The sequence below is a fragment of the Herpailurus yagouaroundi genome, unplaced genomic scaffold, assembly GCF_014898765.1.
Source record: "Herpailurus yagouaroundi ecotype Mexico unplaced genomic scaffold, PumYag 184, whole genome shotgun sequence".
Taxonomy (NCBI): domain Eukaryota; kingdom Metazoa; phylum Chordata; class Mammalia; order Carnivora; family Felidae; genus Herpailurus; species Herpailurus yagouaroundi.
The window spans coordinates 2,012,267-2,024,716 of record NW_024412415.1 but is presented as its reverse complement, the minus strand read 5'-3'; the positions used below and the strand labels follow the sequence as shown (position 1 = coordinate 2,024,716).

General features: G+C 46.5%; 1 protein-coding gene across 1 annotated transcript; it reads left to right on the top strand.

Annotated features, from left to right (window-relative positions):
* Nucleotides 1-3,696: 3,696 nt before the first annotated feature.
* On the top strand, nucleotides 3,697-8,950 carry ACTC1 (actin alpha cardiac muscle 1). The gene is made up of 7 exons (XM_040492221.1): nucleotides 3,697-3,823; nucleotides 4,381-4,531; nucleotides 5,688-6,012; nucleotides 6,668-6,829; nucleotides 6,954-7,145; nucleotides 7,945-8,126; nucleotides 8,625-8,950. The coding sequence occupies exons 2-7, from the start codon at nucleotides 4,403-4,405 to the stop codon at nucleotides 8,766-8,768; spliced, it is 1,134 nt and encodes a 377-aa protein (XP_040348155.1). The 5' UTR covers nucleotides 3,697-3,823; nucleotides 4,381-4,402; the 3' UTR covers nucleotides 8,769-8,950.
* Nucleotides 8,951-12,450: the final 3,500 nt, after the last annotated feature.

The window sequence follows — 12,450 nt, the reverse complement described above, 5'->3', positions numbered from 1 at the left end:
ATCTCAGTGACCTCTGGCAAAACAGGCACAATGGCTCCCTGCCTCAGAGGGTTTAGACCAGTCTTTCTCACACTGTAGGACACAGCCACTCCTGGCTTCTGAAGTCACTTTAACCCAAATTCGCATGGAAAAATGAAATTGGGAGAGTGGTTGCACAACAGTGTGAATATACTTAACACTGCTGAGCTGTACAAGTTTAAATGGTTAAGATGGGAAATGATAGGTTATGTATATTTTGCCACAATTAAAACGGAATATCGAGGCTGCACCACAGAGGAGGGGTTATTTGTACATAAGTAAATGTGACAGAAGCCACTCTTAATTTTCAAATTAAATGGATCCCTCAAAAATTGTATCAAATGAAAATCAGGGGGTGCCTGGGTGGCTTACTCGTTAAGCAACTAACTTTGACTCAGGTCATGATCTCACAGTTTGTGAATTCAAGTCCCACATCAGGTGAGCATGAGTCCCGCTTCACGCAAAAACACAAGCCCTGGGTCAGCCCCTGCTTCTCCCTCTCTCTCTCTCTTCCCCTCCCCGCTCTCTGCCCCTCACTCACATGCATGCTATCCTGTGAGTGTGCACTAAAAAAAAAAAAAAAAAAAAAAAAAAAAAAATCAGTCATTGAATCTTACTTTCCCATTGACTTATATTTTAAAATATATAAAATAGGGTCCAGAGTTGTAAAATGTGGAAATTGAGTAGTATTACAATTAATACATATTGAACTATCAACATCTTTAAGGGAAACAAGTGTTCTTTCTTGCCATAATATAATGCATATGAAAATATGTTTTGTTTTATTTATTTACTGTTTATTCCTTCTTGAGAGAGAGCACAAGTGGGTTAGGGGCACAGAGAGGGGGACGGAGGATCCAAAGCAGGCTCCTTGTTGACAGCACCAAGCCCGATGTGGGGTTCAAACTCAAGAACTGTGAGATCGTGACCTGGCGAGAAGTTGAATGCTCAACCCACGGAGCCACCTAGGTACCCCTGCGTTTTGTTTTGAATGGGAAAGAAGTGAAACTGTTTTAAAAACATTTTAAGGGTTAGATTGTCTTAAGAAACTGGTCTCGGGGCTCCACCCACCTACCCACTCCCACCAGAGCAGACTGATCTCAAGGCGGGCAGGCTGGAATTGGCCTCCTGAGCCCTGGAAGTATTGACAAAGGCTTCGGGTCAATGGCCTTGGTGCTCAGTGATAAACTGGACTTTCCAGGAATTCCCTTTGCACATATGGCAGTGAACGTGGAAATCTGCCATCCGCCACTCCAAGTCGAAACTTGCTTTCACACAAATGTCCACAGATTTCAGTCCTACTCTACTTTAAAGACAATGAAGTGATACTTCTTCAAGAAGGCTTTGGGGCGCCTGGGTGGCTCAGTTGGTTAAGCGTCCAACTTCAGCTCAGTTCATGGTCTCACAGTTCGTGAGTTCGAGCCCTGTGCCAGGCTCTGTGCTGACAAACAGCTCAGAGCCTGGAGCCTGCTTCAGATTCTGTATCTCCCCCTCCCCTGTTCATGCTCTGTCTCTTCTCTGTGTCTCAAAAATAAATAAATGTTAAAAAAAAAAAATAAGTCTTTCTCTGACCCCTCTTTTGGGTCCCTCTTTTCATGACTACCACAGTGATTCCCTCCTTTTTCACCCCAGCATGCTCCATCAGTGGCTCTGACTTTTCTGTAATTGCCCTGGAGTATGAGCTGCTCTGTTTCACTTATCGCTGCATCCCTGTGACTAACACAGTTCCTGTCCCATAAATATTTGCTGAATCAATAAATGAATGAAATTGACCCAATTCTTCAAAAGAGCAAGCTACTGCTGCCTCCAAGAGTATCCCTGTTCCTGAACTGTAACGGTGACCATTTGCTTTGTATCTTCTATGTGGATTCTATCACTTGTCCCTAATTATTTTGATAATTAATAACCCCTGGCAGAAAAGAGTTACCGTTATTGTGTCCTTTTTCAGAGGGGAAAATTGAGGCTCAGGAAAGTGAAGTGACTTGCCCAAGACCAAATGCACCAGAAGTGAGGGAGGCCAGGATTTGAACCCAGGGCTGTCTGGCTATAACACCAGTCCCATTTCTCCTTTTTCTTCTGCAAATGCTTGAGCTGAGGCAGCTCCACTGTTTGCATCCTGTCCACCAGCATGTTCATTGTAAAAGGCGTATTGTGTGGCAGGGCATGACCCCAGCCAGACCCCTCACCCGGCTCCATCACCCAGCTGCCCACACAGTTTCTTCTCCAGACCAACCCAAACATGGTTGGGGAGCTCAGCAGGGAGGGCCCAACATTCCCTAGTCTGGACAAGTATCTAATCAGTAGACCTCCTCAGCATATCAATCCAAGACCACTCTAGAGATGAATGCCTTGTGCCCAGTTTTCTATTTTTAACTGGTGTGAGCGGGAGGGAGAACACAAGCATTAAAAATCAAAGTGCCAGTCAAGAACCGAGAACACAGGGCACCCCACAGCGAATCAGTGATGCGTGTGTGTCCTCCTTAGGTCTCTCTGTTCCTTTCTCCTCTCCCCGGTTCATGTCATCTCTCTGTTCCCTTCTCCAAAGTCCCAAGATGTAGTCCTTCTACATCTGTTTGCATGAAGGAGCCGCTGTCATTTATACCACTGCTTCTCACACTCTTATGTACGTAGAAATCAACTGGGCATCTTGCCAATTCCGATTCAGTAGTTCAAGGGGTGGGGGTGGCATGGAGGCAAGGCTCTGCTTTTCTAACTCTGCTGTCCTGTGATGTGTGCATTTGGTTGAAGCTGCGGTTATCTTCTTGACAAGAATATTTGCTCTTTCAGTCTCGTCTCCACCTGGCATAAAGGCCTTTGCCCCCAGTTTACAGATGTTCATCTATCCACCAGCCAAGTGCACACACCACTTCTGGCATTCCCTCCTTCTTTCACTTTGGCAGTAGGGGATCCTTTTCTAGCCTGAAGACAGGAGTCTGAATTTGAGCAGAACCTTGGCAGTAGGGGGAGAGCCACCAGCTCTCTGTGCTGGGGGAAACCTGGCCCCTTCTCCAGCAAGACTTGGCCAGGATCTTACTGCAGTTCTGAGCCTCTTTCCTAGCCACACCCGAAGCCACGCATGAGCCGGGGGTCAGGGTGGCCTTGGTTAACCTCCGCTTTCTGACCTAGAGGAGCGTGACACCAACAACCTGAATCAAGTCACCCAGGCCGGTGGGGACTAGACCAGAAGGGTGACCTGTCCCAGGTGCCCCTTTTCTGGCCACCCAAATGTGCTGGTGTGGTGCCTTGAGCGCCCACGAGGACTGCCAGGGCTTCCAGTCCTGGAAGATGAGAAGCTGCTGTCGCTCCTTTGCTGTCCCGGTCCAGCTGTCAGGACCCCTCAGCAGAGGGAAGAGAGCCAAGCCTTCCGGTTTGTATGTGGCTTATTGTCTCAGGCTGGCGGGGCCGCGGAGGAACAAACCTACAGCACACCCAGGGTGCACCTCCATCCAAGAAGGGGGAGGAGGTGGGCTGGCGTCATTCAGTCTTCCCCTGCCCCCTACCCTTCGCCGCCCGCCCCTCCCTCGCTCCCTATTTGGCCATCCCCCTGGTTGCCCCCTCCCCTTCCTTACATGGTCTGGGAGCCCCCTGGCTGATCCTCTCCCCTGCCCTTGGCTCCATGAATGGCCTGGGCGCTCCTCAGTGGTGCGAAGGCGACCAAATAAGGCAAGGTGGCCGGCCAGGCCCCCCACCCCTGCCCCCGGCCGCTCCAACTGACCCCGTCCGTCAGCGCACTATAAAGCGGCGCGCCCCGCGCCGGCCTCCCAGCGCCTGCCGCCCGAGCCGAGCCGAGCCCGACCCGCGGACGGTGAGTCAGCGCCCGCCCGCCCCGAGCCGAGCCGGCACTTTTTTTTTTTTTTTTAAAGGCCAAACTTCTGGATTTGGTTCTAACTTCTGTTGTCCCGGGTCGTCACAACAAGAGAGGGGCGCGCAGAACGCGAACCCTGCGGCCCCCGCCCCCACGGGGCGTTTGGGGTCCCTGCTGTCGTGCGCGTTTCCCTCCAGCGGTGGCTTGGGCGTGGGGGTGTGGTTGGGACCCAGGTGGGCTCTCAGTTCGCGGAAGGGCAACCATGTGAAGGGCTGGGGGAGGGCTTGCTAAGGGGTGACGGTACCTCCTTGCCCCCGGGACAGAGCGTGACTCCTGGCCGGGGAGCCTGGGTGGCCTCCGCTCCCCTGCTCTATGCACGTCCCCCTCAACCTCCGCAGCCTCCTCCCACCCTTCCTCTCCCGCCCCGACGGGAAGGGAGACGGCAGGCGTTCCCCCGTCGCCCCCAACCCTCCTCTGCTCTGTCCTTTCCTCCGGGCGGGAGGAGGCCAGCGCCACCGCAGGCAGTGAGGGCGGGCCACCCGGTTCTCCACCTGCAGACCCCGCCGAAGCTGTGCCAGGATGTGCGACGACGAGGAGACCACCGCTCTTGTGTGCGACAACGGCTCCGGGCTGGTGAAGGCGGGCTTCGCTGGGGATGACGCGCCCCGTGCCGTCTTCCCGTCCATCGTGGGCCGCCCGCGCCACCAGGTAAACCTCCCGCCCCGACTGCCCTGCTCTTCTTACCTGGGGCGGTCCCCAGCCCCACTCCACACCCCTTCCTGCCACTTCCTCAGGCCAGCAATCCAGGAACTGTCTCACCTGACGCCCCTGTGTCATGAACTGCTCGGGTCAAATAAGGAAAAGATGGATTAGCCTCAGATCCAAGCCAGGACAAACAATACTCACACCGCCCAGTGTGCACGGGTCCCCCTTCCACCTTTCAGGGACAGAGCTCTCCAAGGGGCCCACTCCTTGTGTGAAAAGTCCGCGGCTTCGCCCCTCCACTCCGCACCTTCATGTTCAGTACTCCGCCTTTTCCCTGCCCCTTCCACACTCCAGTCTTTCCCTCGGCCTCCCTTTTCAGTCCTGCTCAAAACTTGCAATGATACAACTTCTCTCCACCAACCGGGACCCAGCCCACATTCCTCCCTCCGTTCACAGCCAGCTTTCTGGGCTCTCAGAGGATGTAATCTGTCTGCTTCCTGGCTGCTGCATTTTTAGAAGCCAGGCGTGACAGAGGCAGCAAGTGCCATGGGGATAGTGACATACCACCTTGCTTATTAAAAGAAATGCCACACCCTCTGGCTTTGCCACATGCCTGGCCAGACAGGCTGCCAGGGCTAGAGCTTTGTGCCTCAGTGGTGGTGACTGATGGGTACTGCAGGCCAGCTCTGGGCAGGCTGGATTTCGCTTGTGGAGTGATAATGGCATATCAGCCCATCTTTTTATGTTCACTTGATAAATGTCAAAATCTTTTCTTAGGAGAAATGCGATGTGTCATTAATTCAGTCATTTATATTCTAGTTGACATGGGCGATGGACTTAATAATTTAATGAAGGCATTATGGTATTTTTAAAATGAAGTGAGGCTGTACTTCTTTGGTGAAGTAGCTTCATTCCTCTTTCCCTAGTTATATTTTAAAGAATAGACTTATACCTGGGGATGGGGGGGGGGGTTGATAGGGGGAAGGTACTAGATTGATTTTAAATGATATTTCTAAATTGAGGTAAAATTCTATTTTTTGTTATTTTTGGTATTTATAAGATGTTCCTTGACTTGGCCAGTTAGATGTAAATTTATGAGGCATCTGTTATATTCCTGAAATAGTGGAAGCTTGACTTTCCCATCTTTTTCTTCTTCCAGGGAGTCATGGTGGGTATGGGTCAGAAGGACTCCTACGTGGGTGATGAGGCCCAGAGCAAGCGAGGTATCCTAACTCTCAAGTACCCCATTGAGCACGGCATCATCACCAACTGGGATGACATGGAGAAGATCTGGCACCATACCTTCTACAACGAGCTCCGCGTGGCCCCCGAGGAGCACCCCACCCTGCTGACTGAGGCCCCACTGAACCCTAAGGCCAACCGTGAGAAGATGACTCAGATCATGTTTGAGACCTTCAATGTCCCTGCCATGTACGTAGCCATCCAGGCAGTGCTGTCCCTGTATGCTTCTGGCCGTACCACAGGTATGTTTGGGCTGTGGAGACAGTCACTGATTAAGCACATTCCTAAGGCACTGACCTTGCTATGAATCAGCTTCCCCAGTTGCACAAGGAATGATCCCTGCCCTCACACTCCCTGGGAAGGTGTCCGAGATAAGAGAGAGAGGTAACAACAGTTTCAGATCACATGCATTTCTAACGATTGAAAGCACATGGGGTTAGATCCTTACCTTTCCTAAAGCATGTGAGATCATGTATTAAGGCTCTTCACAATGTGTTCCATACCATCACAGTCCCTGGGCAAACATCCCCAAGGAGAACCAACGTTTCCTATAGGGTCTGAGTCAAAAAAGAGAGAACACGTATTTGTTGGATGGGAGGAAAGTATCCATGCCTGGATACTTACATAATGTGCTAATGGCTGCTAGAAGGGATGGTCATTTGAAAGTGTCCTGGGGAAATTTTTCTACTACAATATTTAAAAGGGTGAGCTGTTGCTGGCTTCAGATTTAGCACTCGTTATGCTCATTTTTATTCTTTGTGTGTAAGGGATCTAATTTTATCTGGACCCATGCCCAGTGCTAGTATCTTTTAGCCAAGATTGGAAGTAGGCTTTGACACAGCTAGAGCAGTGGTGTCCTTGGAGATTTACTTTGTTCTTGTCTGTTTCTCCTGACAGGCATTGTTCTGGACTCTGGGGATGGTGTAACTCACAACGTTCCCATCTATGAGGGCTACGCTTTGCCCCATGCCATCATGCGTCTGGATCTGGCTGGTCGGGATCTCACTGACTACCTCATGAAGATCCTCACTGAGCGTGGCTACTCCTTTGTCACCACTGGTGAGTGTGTGTGTGTGTGTATGTGTCTCCTCTGCCACAGCATCGTGTCTGCTTTTTTCCTCCACCAGAGAATCTACCTACTTCATTCTTCAGAACTTGACCGTCATAACCTTCATTTCTGCAGCTGAACGGGAAATTGTCCGTGACATTAAAGAGAAGCTGTGCTATGTTGCCCTGGATTTTGAGAATGAAATGGCCACGGCTGCCTCTTCCTCCTCCCTGGAGAAGAGTTATGAGCTGCCCGATGGCCAAGTCATCACTATTGGCAATGAGCGCTTCCGCTGCCCTGAGACACTATTCCAGCCCTCCTTCATTGGTGAGTTGTAGCGTCTGGTGCACATGCACAGCTTTTCTCTAGAAATCTGGGGGTGTCCCAGAGTAAAGTCTATTATAATCAAGAAGGATTAAGAGGCTCTTGAGTTAAAAGAAGTCCCACACAGCTCAGCCTCAGATCCCAATGGCCCATTACAAGGATGGCCATACTGTAATGTTGCAGTGATATGATAAAGGATGACACATTGACTTCATGTCCGAATAGAGGCTCTGACAGAATAGTAGTTGAATAATCCAAATCGGCAGGAAAGGAATGATTACTCAGAAGTGCTGACTTATTCCAGTAAGTTCCATTACCATGTAGCTGGACTTCCCTCTGAAGTTACTTATCATGAAATCCAACAATGATCATACTCGTTGTAATAACTGGACCCTTGTATTTCACCACACGTCTTTCCTCGGGAATGATTTCTAAGAGGAAGCTTGTCGGGATCTTATCTTGGTCCATAAATAAAAACTGCATTAATTTTAATGTATGTCTCACCCTTTCCAAATATATCTCCGTACATCTGATGGATACAGCACGTGTTCGCTCCAAACAGGTGCTAAACACAGTTGTTTGTGTCTTGGCAGAATCTGTTGTGGATTAACTGTCAGCACTTTTAGACACACCTGTTCCACAAATGCCTTGCAGTGTGGAACATCTTATAGAAGAACATATGTTTTAGAGACAAATGGGAGACAAATGTGTTTATCAACACAAAGGAGTCCTCTTTTCTTCCCTCCACCCTGGGCCCCTGGCCTGAGTGCACTTTGATTTTTTTTTTTTAACGTATTTCTAGGTATGGAATCTGCTGGCATCCACGAAACAACTTATAACAGTATCATGAAGTGTGATATTGATATCCGCAAGGACCTGTATGCCAACAATGTCTTATCTGGAGGTACCACCATGTACCCTGGTATTGCTGATCGCATGCAGAAGGAAATCACTGCCCTGGCTCCCAGCACCATGAAGATTAAGGTAAAGAACTCCTGTGGTGTGAGAGCCAAGGCAGGACTTAGTATTCCAAGTAGAACTCACATTTTGCTTCCCACTTGCTATAAACTTTACTAGCTTTTCTAGCACTTTTCCTGAGATAGGAGACTTTAAAAACATTTTCAAGCAGCAGATAATAATAAATCTTGGAAGGAAAAAAAAATCTAAATCTTCGGACATGTTTTAAAAGTCCCCAACTTTTGGGCTGTCCTCTATCATGCATATAGCTTGTTGCCACATTATACTCTAGTTCAGGGCAGTGGGGCAATTCTATTTTGTAGAGCCTTTGGTAATGGAAATAATGAAATAGAGGACAGGGTGTAAAACTCTATTCAGTCATATTAATTTCTGGTATGAAGCATCTCACGTTACAATGAATTAACATCTAATATTTTTTTCGGCGAATCTCTCTCTCTGGCATGTTGCTTGATCTGTTGCCTGGAATGTGAGAGTTCACTGGAAGTTTTTCTTTCCTTCCTGCAGATTATTGCTCCCCCTGAGCGTAAGTACTCTGTCTGGATCGGGGGCTCCATCCTGGCTTCCCTGTCCACCTTCCAGCAGATGTGGATTAGCAAGCAAGAGTATGATGAGGCAGGCCCGTCCATCGTCCACCGCAAATGCTTCTAAGGTGCCTTCTCTCTTAGTCTACCTTACATTCAGGATGACAGTATTATGCTTCTTGGAATCTTCCGAACCACCCTCCCTTATCTCTCATCAATCATTGTACAGTTTGTTTACACATGTGCAATTTATTTGTGCTTCTAATATTTATTGCTTTATAAATAAACCAGACCCGGACTTGCAACATACGAAAGTCTCTCATCTTTCTTTTTCTGGTAGGCATGGGGAGGAGCCAGTGCCTGCTCACTTCAGTCTGTGAACTCATATATTGGTGGCTTTGACCCCATGAGCACTGTAATATTACAGTAGCACAAAGTTGAGCCGATGAATTAGTGTGACATTTAGCGGGGGCTTAACAATACTAAATATCAGTTTTCCACTTTGGGACAGAATCATGAATATATTTCACACGTGAAAAGTAGATTAACTTTAGCTCCACATAAGCGAGAAATGAAATCGGATTTCACAATACTTTAAGATTAGTTACTATGGATGACAGTGAAAGTTGTTTTCATATAGGCTCCAGTTGTTTTTGTAACTTTGTAGAAACCACATACACATTGGCAATGAGGAAGTTTTAAGTAAGTTAGCTTAAATTCTCAATGCTGGATTCCTCAGTTGTCCTTCCAAGGGCTATGCATGTTAATGGTGAAACACTGAGGCTGGCTCACGGTTAAGCCCAGCCACATCCAGTTCTAAACACTCCCTAAACAAATCAAGATCATTGTGCATATTCAAACTAAACGTGAGGAAACAGGTACCAGATCCTTTTGCCTCATCAGTAACTAATTTGTGGGACATAAGTCGTCAGTCTCTTCATGTCTTTGAAATCTTGGAATTTTGGGTTGAGTGTAGTGAAGGCCAGGAAGTCTGAAGGATCAAGGGGAGTGGAAAGCCACAATATTCCTTTTATTTCATGCTGGACTCTGCAACATATGCTGTGGGGGCTGCTGGGAGCAGCATCCAAAGCAATCAGTCATGCTCTGTCCTTGAGGAGCTCACCTACACTATGTGTAAACTCCCAATGTGTGTGGTCTGGGAGACTTCAAGGAGATGGACATGGGTCTGAGTCTTGAGGAATGGTTAAGACGTACAGAGGTGAGGGGTGCCTGGGTAACTCGGTTAAGCATCTGACTTCGGCTCAGGCCATGATCTCACAGTTCATGAGTTGAAACCCCACATGGGCTCCACGCTGACGGCATGGAGCCTGCTTGGGCTTCTATCTCTCTCTTCATCTCTCTCTGCCCCTCTCCCATTCATCTCTCTCTCAAAAACATAAATAAGGGGACAGAAGCCAGCAAACAAGGCACAGGGCAGGCTGGTGGGAGCTGATGACTTAGGAAATCACTTTGGAAAGGTAGATTTCCACCTAATTGCAAAAGCTCTAAAATTTTTCATTTTCAAGTTAATTGTTCATGAACTGTTGGAGCATTTGAATGGATGTATTTAAACTTAAATATTGATGAGGGAATCAAGACAGAAAGATTAAGCAGCTAGTGCAGTGTTAACACAGTTTGTGGAATACCCAAGCTAGGAAGCCAGATTTTCTGACATCTTATCTAATGGTGTTCCTCAAAGCATCTTTAGTCATAAATCTTTAGTTTTAAACTATACTCATAATGTTATAAACATACATAAACCTTCAGTCATGCATTAATTCTATCACCTAGCCTTTTGGGAGTCTGGATTCAAAATTTTGCGTGTTTGGGGCTCATCAGACATCTTCTTATTTTTTTAATTTTTTTTTAAATTTACATCCAAATTAGTTAGCATATAGTGCAACAATGATTTCCGGAGTAGATTCCTTAATGCCCCTTATCCATTTAGCCCACCCCCCCCCCCACAACCCTTCCAGTAATCCTCTGTTTGTTCTCCATATTTGTCTCATGTCTTGTCCCCCTCCCTGTTTTTATATTATTTTTGTTTCCCTTCCCTTGTGTTCATCTGTTTTGTCTCTTAAAGTCCTCATATGAGTGAAGTCATATGATATTTGTCTTTCTCTGACTAATTTCGTTTTGCATAATCCCCTTTAGTTCCATCCAGGTTGTTGCAAATGGCAAAATTTCATTCTTTTTGGTTTCTGAGTAATACTCCATTGTTTATATATACCACTTCTTCTTTATCCATTCATCCATCGATGGACATTTGGGCTCTTTCCATACTTTGGCTATTATTGATAGTGCTGCTATAAACATTGGGGAGCATGTGCCCCTTTGAAACAACATACCTGTAGCCCTTGGATAAATACCTAGTAGTGCAGTTGCTGGGTCATAGGGTAGTTCTATTTTTAATTTTTTGAGGAACCTCCATACCGTTTTCCAGAGTGGCTGCACCAGCTTGCATTCCCACCAGCAATGCAAAAGAGATCCTCTTTCTCCGCATCCTCGCAACATCTGTTGTTGCCTGAGTTGCTAATGTTAGCCATTCTGACAGATGTCAGGTGGTATCTCATTGTGATTTGATTTGTATTTCCCTGATGATGAGTGATGTTGAGCATTTTTTCATGTGTCAGTTGGCCATCTGGATGTCTTCCTTGGACAAGTGTCTATTCATGTCTTTCGCCCATGTCTTCACTGGATTATTTATTTTTTGGGTGTTGAGTTTGCTAAGTTCTTGATAGATTTTGGATGTTAACCCTTTATCTGATATGTCATTTGCAAATATCTTCTCCCACTCTGTCAGTTGCCTTTTAGTTTTGCTGATTGTTCCCTTCGCTATGCAGAAGCTTTTTATTTTGATAAGGTCCCAGTAGTTCATTTTTGCTTTTGTTTCCCTTGCCTCTGGAGACGTGTTGAGTAGGAAGTTGCTGTGGCCAAGATCAAAGAGGTTTTTGCCTGCTTTCTTCCCAAGGATTGTGATGGCTTCCTGTCTTACATTGAGGTCTTTCCTCCATTTTGAGTTTATTTTTGTGGTTGGTGTAAGAAAATGGTCCAGGTTCATTCTTCTGCATGTCACTGCCCAGTTTCCCAGCACCATACTGTCTTGATGATTACAGGTTTGTAGTATTGCTTGAAGTCTGGGGTTGTGATGCCTCCTGCTTTGGTTTTCTTTTTCAAGTTTGCTTTGGCTATTCGGGGTCTTTTCTGGTTCCATACAAATTTTAGGATTATTTGTTCTAGCTCTGTGAAAAATGCTGGTGTTATTTTGATAGGATTGCATTGAATATGTAGATTGCTTTGGGTAGTATCGACATTTTAACAATATTTGTTCTTCCTATCCAGGAGCATGGAATCTTTTTCCATTTTTTTGTGTCTTCTTCAATTTACTTCATAAGCTTTCTATAGTTTTCAGTGTATGGATTTTTTACCTCTTTGGTTAGATTTATTCCTAGGTGTTTTATGGGTTTTGGTGCAATTGTAAATGGGATCAATTTCTTGATTTCTCTTTCTGTTGCTTCATTGTTGGTGTATAGGAATACAACCAATTTATGTGCATTGATTTTATCTCCTGCCACTTTGCTGAATTCTTGAATCAGTTCTAGCAGTTTTTTGGTGGAATCTTTTGGGTTTTCCGTATAGAGTATCATGTCATCTGCAAAGAGTGAAAGTTTGATCTCCTCCTGGCGGATTTGGATGACTTTTATTTCTTTGTGTTGTCTGATGGCAGAGGCTAAGACTTCCAATACTATGTTGAATAACAGTGGTGAGAATGGGCACTTCTGTCGCATTCCTGACCTTAGGGGGAAAGC